At 46.2% G+C, this 18255-nt stretch overlaps 1 protein-coding gene across 2 annotated transcripts; it reads right to left on the bottom strand.

The window, feature by feature from the left end:
- Positions 1 to 251: 251 nt before the first annotated feature.
- On the bottom strand, positions 252 to 16719 carry LOC114262595 (carboxyl-terminal-processing peptidase 2, chloroplastic). Of its 2 annotated transcripts, XM_082875341.1 has the most exons (6): positions 16470 to 16719; positions 4022 to 4660; positions 3533 to 3615; positions 1888 to 2100; positions 1360 to 1428; positions 735 to 957 (listed from the first exon to the last, which is right to left on the bottom strand). In XM_082875341.1, the coding sequence occupies exons 3-6, from the start codon at positions 3580 to 3582 to the stop codon at positions 828 to 830; spliced, it is 462 nt and encodes a 153-aa protein (XP_082731467.1). In that variant the 5' UTR covers positions 3583 to 3615; positions 4022 to 4660; positions 16470 to 16719; the 3' UTR covers positions 735 to 827. The 2 variants fall into 2 exon arrangements, with proteins under 2 accessions (XP_082731466.1, XP_082731467.1); XM_082875340.1 differs by lacking the exon at positions 16470 to 16719 and having other exon boundaries at positions 252 to 957; positions 1888 to 2096; positions 4022 to 5271.
- Positions 16720 to 18255: the final 1536 nt, after the last annotated feature.

Below are 18255 nucleotides of genomic sequence, written 5' to 3' on the forward strand. Positions count from 1 at the left end.
ATAGCCAACATGAGAACTACAGGAAGTACTATGAAAATTATTCCTGATTGAGACAGGCTAAATTATTCCAATTGACTCGAAAAAAGATAAAGCAGCAGAAAAGGTTAGCCAAACAAAGTATATGTGCAATATTGATCCTACTATCAAGCTTACCAAATCTTAGCAATCTCTATTCCTTCAGGGAAAAGACCACCACCGCATCAAATTTAATCTTTCAGAAAGTTTGCTCAGGGAAAATTTAAAACAAAGCATGCTGAGAGCATTGTCATTGTCACCTATTATCCCGAAGATCCAAGACAAAAGCGTTAACGTTGTTTCTCCTTAAAGTTTCAATTGCTTCCCTGACGGCACCTATAAGTGACGTATATTTTCAGTACATCAAGAATTGTATTGTCTATAACGAAAGAATATACAGCATGGACAAAAGCATAAATAAACATTGTTTTTCCAACATCATTTTATGTCCAAAATGAAAAAAGTTATTAAGATCTTAGATCTTCAGCCTACAAGACATAAACACATTATTACTTTAACAACTCTCTCTCTCTCTCTCTCTCTCACTCAAAGTTAAAATTGTTTTGAATCTTATAGAGTAAGCAAAATCATGTCACATGGGATAAGGTATTGAGAGAAGACATCTTAGCCTATGATTTGATAGAGACTAGCAAAATAGGAGCTTATCCAAATGAGAACAATCATTGATAAGTTATATGCTACGAAGTCAAAACAAGCTTTTGGGAAATTAATGGACTCATCATGTTATCCAAGTGACTTTGACTGAAACTACAAGTGCATAATTTCACATAACTTAGAGGAAGTAACTATAACTATACCATACCAGAAGCGTTTTGGTTGAATGAAGTTAGTTTGATATATCCAACTTTGGAGTCCTCCCTCCCCAAACCAGTTATCTCACAGAGCCTCGACTGCACTGGATTCAATGAAACTCTCTCTCGCCTGAAAAGCAGCAGTTGGTAAATTTTTACATTTGTAGGATTAGAATATCTGCTCAATAAATCTATGTGCACAGAAACCAAACACAGAATGTGACACAACCCTCTCACAATGGGTGGATCCCACGAATATGGGCCCCAACCCTTGTGAGAGGTTTGTATCCCGTTCTGTGTTTGGTCTCTGTGTTTCTAGCATTACTAATATCTGCAAATTCTTACTTAAATACAAACATGCATTCTCATTCATCTATATATCTCAAGTATAACTAAGCACCACAAGTCATAAACTACTGGTCCACAACAGTAAATGAAAAAAACAATCCCCTTACAAAATTAAAACAAAAAACTACATAGAAAAAAAGCTCATAGCTCATTGAAGCAGAAAAAAATAAGATGTTAAACATACACCAAAGATAGGTGCTTTATCTCAGGTCCACTCTGAATAGTTAGTTCCAGTGCACTGCCTTCAGGTCCCCTGCATTTCACTTGAATGTTTAGATTATCAACAATCACATAAATAACTAACAAACATTTGAAAGGAAACAAGAAGATAGTAGATGATCACACAGGCAAGAACCTAACTAAGACAATCAGAAGTAAAGTTTTTTGGAGTATTTCAGTTAAACAATATGAAACGTGATATGCATTTCCAGCTATCTGAACTTCTCAGCATTAAAGTTCATCAAACAACAATAATTAGTTGTAGGCAAGAAAGATACTTCCAAATCATCTTGACGATATAATTTTTGTAATTTCAGAAAGGATAAATAAATAAATAAATCATTCTCTCAGATTTCTGAAACCGATACAGGGAAGTTACTGCACTATGAAAAAATCTTCTATATAAGCTGCAAGACAAGTGATCATTCTTCTATGAGCACGGGATCTCATTGAATGAATGTTAATTTTTGGCCAAAAATAAGTCAAAACTCACTGCAAACGGTCTGCTGCATCGTATATGCCCATGGTTTCTGTACTTGTGTCATCAATTTTCAGGATAACATCCCCGGACAAAATACCAGCTTTATTTGCAGGACCTCCTGGAGCAGTTGAAATTACCACCAGTCCTGCAGTTGATCCATCACCTCCGGTAGGGTAGCCAATTGACAGCCCTACACCTGTAAGACTGCCTTGTGTCCCTAACTGCCTTCAAAAGATATATTCAAAGTGTAAGATAAATTGATAGAGAGAGAGAAAATAAATTGTGTATATATTGATTGATATTGAATGTTGTTGATTGATATATATTACAAGATTGTTGTGTTTCTATATTGATATTTTGTTATGTTTACAATGATCAAATATATAGAAGAGAAGAAGGTAGTAGGTGAAGTGGTAGGGGATGAAGTGGAGGTGGTAGTGGTAGGTTAGGTGAGGAGGTGAGTGTGTGTGGTAGGTAGTAGTGGGTTAGGTTTAGTGGGTTTAACAGCCCCCCTCAAACTCAAGGAGGTTAGACACAAACCAACTTGAGTTTGGAGAGAGTTACAAAACAGAAAAATAAACTGATAAATAAAATAAAACAGGATAGGAGACACGGTATGGTCGTGTCAGACCGTTGTAGCAGACAGTTTACGGGGTCATGTCGGACCGTTGTAGCAGACAGTTTACGGGGTCATGTCGGACCGTTGTAGCAGACACTGTGTGGTCGTGTCAGACCGATGTAGCAGGACAGTTTACGGGGTCATGTCGGACCGATGTAGAAGACAGTTTACGGGGTCATGTCGGACCGTTGTTGCAGGACAGTTTACGGGGTCATGTCGGACCGGTGTAGAAGACAGTTTACGGGGTCATGTCGGACCGTTGTAGCAGACAGTTTACGGGGTCATGTCGGACCGGTGTAGAAGACAGTTTACGGGGTCATGTCGGACCGTTGTAGCAGGACAGTTTACGGGGTCATGTCGGACCGTTGTAGAAGAACAGTTTACGGGGTCATGTCGGACCGTTGTAGCACCCACTACTACCTACCACACACACTCACCTCCTCACCTAACCTACCACTACCACCTCCACTTCATCCCCTACCACTTCACCTACTACCTTCTTCTCTTCTATATATTTGATCATTGTAAACATAACAAAATATCAATATAGAAACACAACAATCTTGTAATATATATCAATCAACAACATTCAATATCAATCAATATATACACAATTTATTTTCTCTCTCTCTATCAATTTATCTTACATGGTATCAGAGCTAGGTTAACAACCTAGTCATTCTGTTTCACCGGCGGGCGGCAGTCTCGCCTTGGCCGCCCGCCGGACCTCTACACATACCTTCACTCCGCTGCCACAAATTCCATAACTGAACTGAACTCTTGTCTCTCTGAGGGAATAATCAACACCTTCACACCAGTGAGGCCGTGGATATGGATCGCAGGTCTGTCTATGTTGTAGCTTTATCTGCATTGTCGTCGCCGGCGTTGGAGGTCAATCTCCGGCCACACCAACTTTAACACAAAGATTTTAGAGGCAATATGAAAAGGTGCTAATTTGCTGACCCCAAATAGTTACTAAAAGTCTTTCTCAAGTCAAAGTACGGTGAATTAAAGTGGTAAGAAGAAACTGCCTTGTACCCGCAGACTTTTAAACTTTTCAGGCTCCAAAAACCTAGTGAAAGGATCATCCAAGGTGGCAAGCATTTTCCTGATTGCCTTATCTGTTTACAGAGATAAACTGAACTTAAAAAACATTCTGCATTTAACTTACAAAAATAGAAGTTATAACTAGTCCCAATGAAGGCCTATAACAGTATAAAAACTACATGATCGAGATAGAACGGCCTGATTATTATTGATCAAAATTTTCACCTCAACAAAGAACAATCTTTTGGGTGTTCAGTGAAACACACTATCACAGCCATAACCTGAATTATCATTGTGGTATATAAATTGCATATAATAGGAAAAATTAAACACGTACACACCAACCTGCACAATATAACCGTGATTGAATTATTGTCACTGTGGTCTTACTTTTTATAGTATACAAAGTTTTATCACTAATTCTAGGATGCATGCAAACCCCACTGGAAAATACAAGACTAAGAAGCTCCGAAAGCGTACATGTCTCTTCTCGGGTGTTCATTGGTTCATTGCGCAATGCATTTTCTCTGTACCTAAACCAACTTTGTCCATTGAAATTTTTGTCAACAGATGCACGGTCAATTGTTCTCCATGCCTCTAAGAAAAGACGAATCTCTTCAGTCAGGGCCACTGCAAAATGTTAGCATTGAAGTATTATGATAGGAAATAAAATAAAATTTCAACCACCGGAAAAAAAGAGAAATAAAATCGCCATTCTCTTAAGCTTCAAACCAAATTTTAATTTACAAAACGATCCAACTTACAGAAAGGAGTTTTGCTAACAGCAACAGAAACCATCATAACAAGGACCATACCAACAATGATGTGGACAAAAAGAAAGGATACATGCTTTTTAAAATTTTCTTAACATTTTACTACATGCGGAAGACAGATTGTGTGCTTCCTGAACTTGAAAAGGCATCCATTCCATACTGAGAACAAACCACATTGCAATGTAATCTTTCGTACTGGTTGACAAAAGAACCTGTGTCTGTAATCTTGTAAAGAATAGAATACTGGCTTGCAACTTCTTGGCCTGTCATTGACATCGCTGCTTATATACGATAAGGAACTCCGTAATCGAGTTTCTATGATCCTAATGGGAAGAGACCTCTGAATCTGCACCAGCAAAGAATACAGTTGAACATTTTCTTTTGCACATAAAACCAAAAATCAGTATCTTCCTATTTCAGGAGATGCAAGTTGATAAAATATTTCTCCTTATAACAAAATTTAACTGCCTATCTAAATCAGTTATACATAGACGCAATGAAAAGCATGTGGTTTATGTCATTACTGAATTTCACAAATCTTTCCAAGAATGTGAGGGATGTTCAGATCACTTTGTCTGTTTACTCTGCAATAAGTGTAGTTCAATAGGCTTGTATCATTTAAAGAACAAAAATTCACTTTAAAAGCTTTCGAATGTATTGTGAATTACACCGATAAACATCCATCTCCATGTGAACTTTGAAAAGGCATCAAATTATGTCATACAATTAAAACATAGAGAAAAAAAGAGAGAGGAAGAATTGCCCACTTTTGGGGGTCATGAACCTCCTCCTGAGAGCAAAAGCCTTGTTTTTCAAATGGGGCTTCGTCATTCTACTAATACAATTATTTACAGTAACAAAAGATAACACTTCTAAAAACTAGCAAATTACAAGTAAGCTATCTCGCCAATGCAAGTAAACGCATAAACCCAATTCGCATAACGTTCTGTTTGGTTACTGATAATGCTGTCCGTCCCGGGTGGATGGGTCGGGCTGGTCCAGGCTCTTCAAGTTCCGGTTTAGGGTGATGATTCCGTCAAATGACCTGCAAGCAAGTCCAAAGGGGAACGGGGCAGTCCCCCAGTGAACCCTCCGGCGAGAGAATTAGCAGTGGAAGAAGGAAATGTAGAGAGAGAGAGAGATAAGAAGCTTAACCTTCCTCGTGTCTTTTTATTCTTGCTTATATCCTTTGGTAATCATTTCACTGTCCCTTGTGACGTGCCCCCCTTCTGCCGAAAGCCTGTGCCGTAGCTTACCTTGTTCAGGGTGAGGGGGCTCTGTTCCGACGGGGAGATGTTGTCGTAATAAATGTTGTGATGGGCTGCATTAATGGTGATGTGTTGTGGTAATAACTCTGCAGATCTTTGTCTGCTGATGTGGCCTGTGTTCCACCTGCCATGTGCCCGAATGCCATTGGCCCCCCATGCCTAGATGGCCTCCAACTGTCCTGTGCTTTGCCAACCGGGTTATGCTATTGGTCCCAAGCGATGGGTTTGGGGTGGTTTGCTGTGGGCCCTATGCCTTGTGGGCCTATCCATGTCAGTAGTCCCTCATTTCCGAGTGCATCTTTAGCCCAACGAAGGGAATAGTAATAAGGAAGAGAAGTGCAAACCGAGTGGAGAGGCCGACTGGAAGCCGTGCCGACCGCAAGGGGGACTGAACGGGAGAAGCTGACCGTGAGGGTGGTTGAGCGGGAGGGGTCGACCGTGAGGCGTGCCGACCGCGAGGGTGGCCGAGTGGGAGGGGGCGACCGAGAGGCGTGCCGACCGCGAGGGTAGTCGAGCGGGAGGGGTCGACCGAGAGGCGTGCCGACCGCGAGGGTGGCTGAGCGGGAGGGGTCGGCCGAGAGGCGTGCCGACCGCGAGGGTGGCCGAGGGGGAGGGGTCGACCGAGAAGCGTGCCGACCACGAGGGTGGCCGAGCGGGAGGGGTCGACCGAGAGGCGTGCCGACCGCGAAGGTGGTCGAGCGGGAGGGTCGACCGTGAGGCGTGCCGACCAGGACGACGCGGGGCTCAAAAAGAGAGGGGGTAGGGTGGGGCCATGTGATGATTTGAAATGGAAATGACAGGGTAAGGGGAGGGGACAGTGCATCGTGGCCATACACGTGGCAATATCGTGGGGGAAGTGAAGCGTTGGAGCAGAAATGAAACGATAGGTCATGAGGGGGGGTTTTGAAAAGGCGGTTTTGGCGGTTGATTTGAAAGGTTTTGAAACGGGCGAAAATTAATGTGGATCCATGGAATACGGGTAAACCGTGGATTTTTGGTATAATGCGCCTCACCTACCGTTTTACAAAAACTCAAAATATCCAAGTGTTAATTCCTTCATTGCGTACGACACACCTGTGTAGCATTTTCTCAACTTCCTTGCTCCTGCGTTAGAAGTGATTTGTAAGCAAACCCTAGAAATGGCACAAGAAGAAGTAGTCAATGTGAGGGTGGACCCGCTAGGAGACGATGATGCGGAGGAGTTAGCAGCGCGATACAGGACGGAGACACGGATGGTGGGAGCGGGAGTGGGGGAACCGGTGGGAGAATCGCAGGCGTCAGCCCTGATATTGGCTCCAAAGCCACTAAGCCAGGTAAAGCCAGATCAGTGGCACACTAAGGCGGACAAATCCACACTCACGGCGGCAGATTTGGAGGTTATCAGGGAACGATACCAGATTCCGGCGGAGGTGGAGTTATTGCTGCCAACATCAAGGGAAATGCTGTCTACTGCTAGGCCAGGGGAGTTTTCCCTGTATGAGGAGGCGCTAAAAGGTGGGCTGAGGTTGCCATTGCCCCAAGTGGTGGTTGACGTGCTGAATCGCCTGGAGGTGGCGCCGGGGCAATTGATGCCCAATGCATGGAAGATTCTGCTGGCCTGCGTGAGTGCGTGGCCCAAGGCGAATGGAGGGGAGGCCATGACGGTAGACGAGTTCTTTTCGTGTTACAAGGCGTCGGGGCAGCAAGAAACTTGGGTCACCGTACAGGCGGTGATGGGGAGGGAATTGGTGGCGGGGCTGCTGACATCGATCAAGGGGTGGCGGCCACAGTGGTTCTACGTGTCTGCTAATGGGGGAGTGGGGGTGCGCACCATCTGGAAGGTGCCAACTAGGTCGATGGAGTCGAGACTGGGGGCAATGGCGGAAGAGAGGGTGAAGAGAGTGAAGGAGTGGAGAGAGAGAGAGAAGGCCAGATGGGACGAGCTTGTTCAACCGTCCGCATTGTTTGAGGCGAGGTTGGGACCGCAGCCGAAGGGTGGGGACCTCGACCGAGCAGAATTGGAGGCGAGAAGAAAAGCTCAGGAGGTAGAGGATCAGGCCGTTCTGGCCAAGGCCACGAAGTTGAAGGAAGCGCGAGGAGACCAACTGCCTCAACCGACAGCGCCCAAGGCCGTTGGGGGGAAAAGACTTGAGCAGTTTTGAGCCGCGGCCGCCCCCCGTAGACCCTGTAAAAGAACAGGCCAGAAAGGAGGGGGATGCTCTGAAGAAGAAGAAGAAGAAGAAGAGGAGTGCCCCAGAGGAAGCCGCAGATGAGTGTGGAGCCAAGAGGGCTAAGGTGGCCCCAACTGAGGTGGAGGTCCCTGTGGCCAAGGATGCCCAGAGGTGGTGGAGGTCATCCCAACAGTGAAGGTTGTGGAGATTGCTCCAACAGTGCAAGTAGAGGCTGGGTTGATTGAGGCGGCGGCGAGCGGAAGGGAGCAGGTCCAGAAGGGGCCTGCCCCCCAGGAAGGAGGGGTTCGCCTGGCTACGGCGATCTATCATGCGCGCACGGTAGCTGGAAGGTTGGAGGGAGAAGAAGGCCCAGCCAGGGCGGGGGCAGACCGCTTGGTGAAGATTGTGGAGGAGACAGCTCTGCGCGCGGCATCAGGATATAATGAGGCTGACCTGCTAAGGGGGTTATGCTCTGCCCAAATGGAGGTAACTACCTTGGCAGGGGCCCTTCTTAGGAAGGCAGGGGCTGCCAAGTTAAAGGCTGAAGAGGCCAAGGCCCAGTTGGTCAAATTGAAGAAGGACAGTGCCGACTGGAAGACTGCCCATGCTGATCTGCCAGCAGTCAAGTTGGAGCTGGAGGACACACGCCATAAGGTCGTGTTGCTCGAGTTCCAACTGGCTGGCGAACAGAAAAAGTTAGAAGAGTCTGAAAGGGCCTGCGCCGTTGCGGTCGAGCGGCATAAAGAGGCCATGAGCAGCAATGAAGAGCTGGTCAGGCAAAAGGATGAAGCAGATTCCAGAATTGGAGATCTGTTGAAGGAGTTGGGAGAGGAGCGCGCCAGAGCAGAGGAGGAGAAGGGGAGGCTTCTGAGGGAGTGGGAAACAGAGAAGGCGAAGGCGATGGTGGAGCTGGAGGGTCTGAAGAAGGGGGTGGAAGAGGAGAGGGCGGCGGCGGCTGCTGAAAGGGGGACCCTGCAAAGAGAGCTGGACGAAGAGAGGGCGAAGGCGGCGTCTGAGAGGGCGGCCTACCTTGATCTGTGCGTCGCAGCAGTGGAGCAATATAAAGGGTCCCCCGAATTTCAGATGGTGGTAGACGCCGTTGTCGCCAGGAGTCTGGCTGGGCAAGAGTCTGGGGGCATGCTCTGTGTTTGTGTTTGTGTTTGTGTTTTTTCTTTTTTCTTTTTTTTTTTGTAATGAACTTGTGTACACATTGTAAATGTATGAGTGAGTGAATGAATGAATGAATAGTTTAATTGTAATGAATTTGTGTACAAATGTTATTTTGTTTATGTTGCCAGTTGACTGTGTGGGCCTATATTGTCTAAAATGAATGAAGTCTTGTTATAAAAACTGGTCATAAAAATTGTGCAATAAAAATTTCGTGCAAAGTTAAAGTTAAAAGTTCCTTCCTGCGGAGTGCGATTGGAGTTGTATGAAAATTGAAAAGATGATAGTGGTTGATTGAAAAATTGGAGTAGGAAATTGTAAAACATAATATTAAGTGCGGATGAAGAATTCACGGATGAGGATAAAGGGTAGGTTGCAAATTGTAACTAAACAGTTAATTGTAAACTTGTAGAGGAAAGATTGGAGAAATAAACTGGGTGAGGTGGTAGATAATCTGATTAGTAAATGAAATGCGTGAGAGCATGTTTGGAATTTAACTAGGTAAAAACGTGGTCCTGGAATTGTGAAGAAGCTTCAAAATGTGACTAAGTGTTAAAAATGTGGTCCTGTTTGGCTTTGAAGTGCTCAGTCTGGCTGAGGCTTTGAGTGCTCGGTCTGGCCGAGGCTTTAAGTGCTCGGTCTGGCCGAGGCTCCAGGTGCTCGGTCTGGCTGACGCTTTGAAGTGCTCAGCCTGGCTGAGGCTTTGAGTGCTCCGACTGGCGGAGGCTTTGAAGTGCTCAGTCTGGCAGAGGCTTTGAGTGCTCGGTCTGGCTGAGGCCTTAGGTGCTCGGTTTGGCCGAGGCTTTGAAGTGCTCAGCCTGGCTGAGGCTTTGAGTGCTCCGACTGGCGGAGGCTTTGAAGTGCTAAGTCTGGCTGAGGCTGTGAAGTGCTCGGTCTGGCCAAGGCTTTAGGTGTTCGGTCTGGCTGAGGCTTTGAAGTGCTTAGCCTGGCTGAGGCTTTGAGTGCTCCGACTAGCGGAGGCTTTGAAGTGCTCAGTCTGGCTGAGGCTGTGAAGTGCTCGGTCTGGCCGAGGCTTTGAGTGCTCAGTCTGGCTGAGGCTTTGAAGTGCTCGGTCTGGCCGAGGCTTTGAGTGCTCAGTCTAGCTGAGGCTTTGAGGTGCTCAGTTTGGCTGAGGCTTTGAAGTGCTCGGTCTGGCTGAGGCTTTGAGTGCTCAGTTTGGCTGAGGCTTCGAAGTGCTCAGTCTGGCTGAGGCTTTGAAGTGCTGCAAGTGAAAATGTCATGGGAGCTACATACAGACAGTTGAATTATGAAAGCTGAGATCTGCAGTCGGAACTTGCATTATGTATTAAAAAGGGAAATACAACAATAGTGACAATACAAAAGTATGAACTTATTGATAGTAACGCTTCAAATGTTCCGCATTCCAGGGATGGGGCAGATCTCGGCCTTCCATGTCTTGAAGTCGGTAAGTGCCTGGTCGTGGTCGGGCTTTCACAACGTAGGGCCCCTCCCATTTGGCTGCCAGTTTGCCCTCGGTTGGATTCTTTGTGGCAAGAGTCACTTCTCGTAAGACAAGGTGCCCCACGGAGAACTCTCGTGGTCGAACTCGGCGGTTGTAGTGTGTTCTCATTTTCTGCTGGTACGAAGCCAATCTGACAGCAGCAGTCTCTCTGAGCTCTTCGACGAGGTCCAGGTCTGTTCGATGGAGCTCTTCGGCTGAGGCCAAATCCGGATGTAAAACCCTGGGAGTGGGCAGACCGACTTCGACCGGAATAACCGCCTCAGCGCCATATGTTAAGTGAAAAGGGGTTTCCCCAGTGGGAGTGCGAGCAGTGGTTCGGTAAGCCCAGAGTACGTTTGGTAGTTCCTCAGCCCAAAGGCCTTTAGCAGCTTCGAGCTTAGTTTTGATGATTTTCAGAAGGGAACAGTTGGTGACCTCAATTTGGCCGTTTGCTTGGAGGTGACCGGGAGAAGAGAAGCATGGTTGAATCTGGAGATCTGCACAAAATTTTCTGTACTTCGCGTTATCGAATTGTTTGCCGTTGTCAGAGATGATGGCTTGAGGGATGCCAAATCGGCAAATGATCGATTGCTAGATAAACCTGGTGGTGTTCCGCTCGGTGATTGTGGCAAGGGGTTCAGCCTCGACCCACTTGGTGAAGTAATCAATGGCGACAATTGCGAACTTGGTCTGGCCTCGACCGGTGGGAAGTGGACCAACCAAGTCGATCCCCCACTTGGCAAACGGATAAGGGCTGCAGAGTGTGATTAACTCCGTAGGAGGAGCATGGGGGATGTTAGCGAAGCGTTGACATTTATCGCATTTGAGCACGAAGTCGGTCGCATCCTGATTAAGAGTTGGCCAAAAATACCCAGTACGGAGTATCTTCTGGGCAAGGGACCTGCCACCTGAATGATTACCACAAATTTCCTCATGGATCTCCTGCATTACATAAGTTGCTTGAGCTGGATTGAGGCACCGTAGATATGGCCGGGAGAAACCGCGCTTGTACAATATACCGTCGACAATGATGTAATTGGACGCTCGGGATCGGACTTTGGCAGCCTGCTGTTGGTCATCTGGGAGTGCTCCTGTGGTCAAGAATAGGAGAATGTCGGATGCCCAAGGGATGGGTTTGTTTTGGATGTATTGTACAGCTTGCAGGTCGGGTGAAATGGCCGGGTGGTGTAGATATTCGACGCGGACATCATGGCTGAGAGTAGGATGGTCAGCAGAGGCCAACTGAGCCATCTCATCTGCTTTGGAGTTTTTCGCCCGAGGAATGTGCCTGATGTGGAAGGTAGTGAAGAGGCGAGTAAGGGGGAGTGCCATGTCCCTGTAAGCTCGCATTGTGTCTTCCTTAGCATCGAAATCCCCTGTCATCTGACTGACGACGAGCTGGGAGTCGCTGAATACTCGGAGGTGGCTGACCCCTATGTCCTTGGCAAGGTGGAGTCCTGCTATCAATGCCTCATACTCGGCTTCATTGTTGCTTGCTTCAAACAAGAAACGGAGGGCACATTTGAAGTAGCCGCCCTCAGGGGAAGTGAAGATGAGGCCGGCACCACTTCCTTCTCTTCGAGACGAACCGTCGACATTGAGAGTCCAAGAATGAGGATCTTCTGGCTCTGTTGGAGTTGGTGGGGGCGGAGGTGTAGTGGTCGGGGTCGGCTTGGTGAATTCCATGATGAAGTCAGCTACAGCCTGCCCCTTGATTGCTGTTCGAGGGCGGTAGGAGATGTCGAACTGGCTGAGTTCTACGGACCACTGCATCAGTCTACCTGAGAGTTCTGGTTGCTGCATGACCTTTTTCAGGGGCTGGTCGGTGAGGACCACTATGGAGTGGGCTTGGAAGTATGGGCGGAGTCGTTTGGAGACAATGACCAAGGCCAGGGATAGTTTTTCTAGCAAGGGGTAGTTCTGCTCCGCGCCCCTGAGAGCCCGACTGATGTAATAGACCGACCGTTGGATTGAGCCATCTTCTCTGAGGAGAGCTGCACTGATTGCGGTTCCCGATACTGCTAAGTAGAGGAAGAGGGGTTCGCCTGTGATTGCTTGGGAGAGAAGAGGAGGGTTGGCCATGCATTGTTTTAACTGTTGGAAGGCCTCTTCGGATTCAGCTGTCCATTCAAAAGTCTGCCGAAGAACTTTGAAGAAAGGCAAGTACTTATCTGTTGCACGGGAAATGAAGCGGTTGAGGGCCGCCGCTCGGCCGGTGAGTCTTTGAACCTCTTTGACCGTCTTAGGCGACTGCATCTCAACCAAGGCCTTGATCTTCTTAGGGTTAGCTTCGATGCCGCGCTGACTGACCATAAAGCCCAAAAATTTTCCAGACCCTACGCCGAAGGCGCACTTCTCTGGGTTGAGCTTCATCTGGTACTTGCGTAAGGTGGCGAAGGTCTCGCGTAAATCAGTGAGGTGATCGGAGGAGTATTTGCTTTTGACTAGCATGTCATCGACGTACACTTCCATATTTCGACCTATTTGGTGATGGAAAACGGCATTAACCAGCCGCTGATAAGTGGCCCCAGCATTCTTCAATCCGAACGGCATTACACAATAGTGGTAGGTACCTCAGTCGGTAATAAATGATGTGTGCTCCCGATCAGATGTGTGCATCAGGATTTGGTTGTACCTAGAGAAGGCATCCATGAAGCTGAGCATTTGATGACCGGCCGTGGCGTCGACCAGCAGATCTATGCGGGGAAGGGGGTAGCTGTCTTTGGGACAAGCTCGGTTCAGATCAGAGTAGTCAACACAAAGCCGCCATTTGCCATTGTGTTTGCGGACGAGGACCACGTTGGACAACCACCTAGGGTAGTCCACATTTTTGATGAATTGGGCCTCGAGGAGCTTGTCAACTTCTGCGGCTATAAGAGTGTTGCGCTCCGGATGGAAAATGCGTTGCTTCTGGCGGTGGGGTCGAAAGTGGGGTTCGATGCTGAGGTGGTGGGTTATGAAGGAGGGGTCGATACCTGGCATGTCAGAATGGGTCCAGGCGAATACATCTCTGTGCTTGGTCAGGAGAGCAGTAAGGTCAGCCTTGGCTTGGGAAGGTAATTGGCTGTCAATTTTGGCGGTTTTGATTGGGTTGGTGGGATCAATGTTAACTTCAACAAGTTCCTCTACGGGTTCACCTCTGACCAGCTCGTCCTCGTCTCGGACGTCAAGCCCTTCGAAGATCATGGCCTCTTTTAGCTTGACTTCTTTGAGTGAGGCGACATAACACTCCCTGGCCACGGTCTGTTCTCCTTTGACAGTTCCGACACCGAGATCGGTAGGAAATTTGATGGCAAGATGATATGTGGATGTGATGGCTTGGAAGGCGTTTAGGGCTGTGCGGCCAATGATGATATTGTAAGCAGAGGGGCAGTCGACCACAAGAAAGGTGAGCAAATTAGTGGTCTGCCGCGGGTGCTCGCCAATGGTGATAGGTAGATCGATGGAGCCGATGGAGGTCACACGGTCGCCGGTGAAGCCGACCAGAGGTGTTTGGAGAGGAGACAAGCTTTCTTCCCCAATCTTGAGCTGGCGGAAGCAATTGAGGAAGATAATGTCTGAAGAGCTGCCGTTGTCTATGAGGACTCGTCTGACCTTGTAGTTGGAGAGGATGGCGGAAATGATAAGGGGGTCATCATGTGGGTAACAGACTCCTGCACAGTCGGTGTCGGTGAAGGTGATGGGTTCGATCCATTGTTTTGACTGTTTGGGAGGTCGGTCCACCGTCGCCACTACTTTGTCTGAGCCCTGCCTGATTTTTCTGAGCTCTGCCTTCTGAGCCGAGCAGGATGGTCCCCCGCAAGCAAGGCCGCCTGAAATGACTCTGATTTCTGCGACTGGTAGAGGGGGATTACCTGGAGGCCGAGGCTGTGGTGGTGGGCGATCGTGGCGTTGGTTAGGTGGGGCTTGATTGCGGGATGGTGTGTGTCGGCGATTGTTCTGGGGAAGGTCGGTTCTTTGCCTCTGTGGAGGGCGGGTGTCTGTGAATCGGCTGAGGCGGCCCTGGCGTATGAAGGTCTTGATTTGATCTTTGAGGTTAATACACTCGTCGGTGGTATGGCCATGGTCTTGGTGGAAACGACAGTATTTGGACTGGTCTTTCCGAGTGGAAGGGTTTCGTGAGGGTAGGGGCCACTTGAGGGGGTAGTCCCGCTGGATCTGATTGAGGACGTGCCCCATGGGGGAGTTGAGAGGTGTGTACCGCTCAAACCGATCGGGCGGTCGGGTCGGAGTCAACCGGTCGGCTCGGGGCGATCGGTCATTATAGTGGGGTGTTTGGGTATTATACTGGGCGGTTCTGGGTTCGAAGTCTTTCCTCTTGTCTCTGGGGGTCGGATTTTTAGGGGTTGGCTCTTGCCGAGCGGCCAGGGAATCTTCAACATTCATGTATTTCTGGGCTTTGGATAGTAGGGCTGCCATGGTGGTTGGAGGGTTTTTGGAGAGGGAGAAAAGGAAATTCGACGACCGCAGGCCGGCCATGAAAGCAGTGAGGATGACCTTGTCGTCATTCTCCACTACCTGAAGGGCCTCGGTGTTGAAACGGGTGACGAAGCTGCGGAGCGACTCCCCTTCGGTCTGACGAATGTTTAGGAGTTGGGTGGCTGGGCGTCTCTGACGCTGGGCTCCGATAAAATGGCTCAAGAAAGAGTCACTGAGGTGTTGAAAGGTGGAGACGGAGTCCGCCGGTAACTGGCTAAACCACAACCGAGCTGATCCCTTTAGTGTCACTGGAAAAGCTCGGCACATGATCTCGTCAGGGAAAGCATGGAGGATCATGAGGGTGCGGTAGGTTTCCAGATGGTCGACTGGGTCCGTCGTGCCATCGAAGGAGTCAATGGTAGGCATTTTGAACTTGGCGGGCAACGGTTTGTCGCGGATGAAGGCAACAAAAGGCGAGTTGGCAGTGATTGAGGGCTTGTGCTGAATGTTCTGCATGACCCCTTGTAGTTGGAGTTTCATAGCTCGGAGTTTAGCGTCCCAGAGGGGAATGTTGTCTCCATGGCCGGTCAATGGGGGCTGGACACTGTTGGCTTCCCCCTCAGGGGCTAGTGGCACGACTGGCGGGCGTGGAGGTGGAGGTGGTAGGTTCATATGTGGAGGAGGAGGGGGTTGTGAACCTTCTGGGTTGAGGGGAGGGGGTTGTGGAGCAGTGTGGCCCGGGTTCTTTCTTGGTTGGGTGGAATGTCTGGAGGTGGAGCGGGGAGGTTTCTTTGGAGTAAAGCATTGATCAGGGCTTGGTTTTGCTCGGCCATGCGGTTAATACTGTTAGTAAGTTCGATGATGTACTGTGGTGGGTTGTTTAGATGGGAAGGGTCTGTTTGATGATCGGTGGTATTATGGTGGGAGGCCATGGACCTAGTCGTGACCATACACCTGGACGGGTGAGAGGAAAAAGGTAATGGTGAAAAAGGAGGGCTCCGGCGATAGTGAACACAACTAGCGCACGAATAAACCACAAGGTTCCCACAGACGGCGCCAACTGATAATGCTGTCCGTCCTGGGTGGATGGGTCGGGCTGGTCCAGGCTCTTCAAGTTCCGGTTCAGGGTGATGATTCCGTCAAATGACCTGCAAGCAAGTCCAAAGGGGAACGGGGCAGTCCCCCAGTGAACCCTCCGGCGAGAGAATTAGCAGTGGAAGAAGGAAATGTAGAGAGAGAGAGAGAGATAAGAAGCATAACCTTCCTCGTGTCTTTTTATTCTTGCTTATATCCTTTGGTAATCATTTCACTGTCCCTTGTGACGTGCCCCCCTTCCGCCGAAAGCCTGTGCCGTAGCTTGCCTTGTTCAGGGTGAGGGGGCTCTGTTCCGACGGGGAGGTGTTGTCGAAATAAATGCTGTGATGGGCTGCATTAATGGTGATGTGTTGTGGTAATAACTCTACAGATCTTTGTCTGCTGATGTGGCCTGTGTTCCACCTGCCATGTGCCCGAATGCCATTGGCCCCCCATGCCTAGATGGCCTCCAGCTGTCCTGGGCTTTGCCAACCGGGTTATGCTATTGGTCCCAAGCGATGGGTTTGGGGTGGTTTGCTGTGGGCCGTATGCCTTGTGGGCCTATCCATGTCAGTTACCAAGAAAACAGACAGAAATCGAATTCAGAATTTTCACCTCGTATTTAGATATCAAGTAAACGCATAAACCCAAATTCATATGTTAATTTAATTAGCTTTGTTTGGTTACCGAGAAAACAAAGGAAAAAAGAAATAGAAAACGAATTTCAGAATTTTGCGTGGGGCTGTTTTCTTGTGAATTACCTTGAGAGAGAAATCGGGGTTTCTGTGTGCATTGGAGAGGAGAAAAGGAGAGGAGAGAGACGCATAATGAGAGGATCCAATTAGGACCACCTCCATTGAAGAGCATTTCGGAGAGCAAAGTTAGAAAATTATTAACTGTTTTTTTTTTTTTCTTTTATCAGGAAAAAATGGCTCTAAGGTGTCATCACGGCTCGTGGGCCCTGATCCGGGTAATTGATTAACTCTCATCATGCAAGGGACCCATCACTGAAATATTAGGAGAGTTCAACTATAGAGCTCAACTATACGCCACAGACCACCGAGAGTTCGAACTGAAATATAGAGAGAAGTCTCAAAGAGAACACTTCCACACTCTCTCAGGATTCGACCTTAGGTCAAGCCTGTGGAGACGAATTGCTTTTTTTATTGGGCTACCACCCCTGATGGTTATTAACTGCGTTTGATTTCAGTTTTTTAGATTAATAAGTTTTTTAAAAATTGATTTTTTTTGGTTCCCGTGTTTTTGTTTTAATGAATATTTTTAAATATATATTTTTTTATTTTTTTTAAATGCATTTATCTAAAAAGTAAAAAATTTATAAAAAAATATTTTAAAAAATTAATAAATACATAAAAATATAAAAAATGTATTGAATTCTCGTTTTTTTAAATATTTTTTGTATTTAGTGAATTTTTAAAAGTTTTCTTCACAATTTTTTTACTTTCTAGATATATTTATGTTATGTATGTCTAAAAATTTAAAAAAATTACTTAAAATATTAAAAAAAATTCAATAAAAACAAAAAAAAAAATCAGAAAATAAGAAAGTAAAATTTTCTGAAAAGTATTTTTTGAAAAATTCTAACCAAATGATTTTAGTTCCAATTTATGTGGTATTTAGGTTCCTTATCGACTCTACTTGGGAACATTCTTCTGTGTGTGGGCTACAATTTATGCGTGGACTTTTATTATTTATTAAAATATAATATATATATATATATATATATATATATATATATATATATATATATATTAAAACTAAAAGTGAAAGCAACATTAAAAAAAATACTTGGCATTTTGGGATAAAAAAAGCTTCGTGACACAAAGTTTGGTTTTTACTTTATATATATAGTATACATATATATAATTTTTTGCTCGAATTTAACCATCAGATGAACCATTGATGTTTCAATAAAAATAAATAAATAAATCCTTAGTGCTTGATATATATATATATATATATATATATATATATATTTGTTTAAAATAAAAAATTAAAAAAAAAAAGAACAAAAAACATATTTGTTACGGTAATTGGAGGTGGGAAGTGGTGGTGAGAAGGAAATAAGAACTCCTTTAAAAAAAATAAATGAAAATAGTCCTAAATAGCATAATGTAACATTGCCAGTTTTATAAATAAAAAAAAAAAAGCATGTTTTTTCACAAAAATAACGATTGGTACACATACATACGTTTTCAAAATAAATAAAAATAAAAACAAAATGTGAATGTATGCTAAATCTTGCATTATTATTATTTTATTTATTTATTATTTTTGGCTAAATCTTGGACTAGGATTCAACCATTTCTAAATTTAAAAACCCTTTTTAGGCCTTCAAAGCATATTACGGCCTCGTTTGGGAACCTTCCCTTTTAAGTAA

This window comes from Camellia sinensis, chromosome 6 (genome assembly GCF_055761805.1).
Source record: "Camellia sinensis isolate YWXY chromosome 6, ASM5576180v1, whole genome shotgun sequence".
Lineage (NCBI taxonomy): Eukaryota > Viridiplantae > Streptophyta > Magnoliopsida > Ericales > Theaceae > Camellia > Camellia sinensis.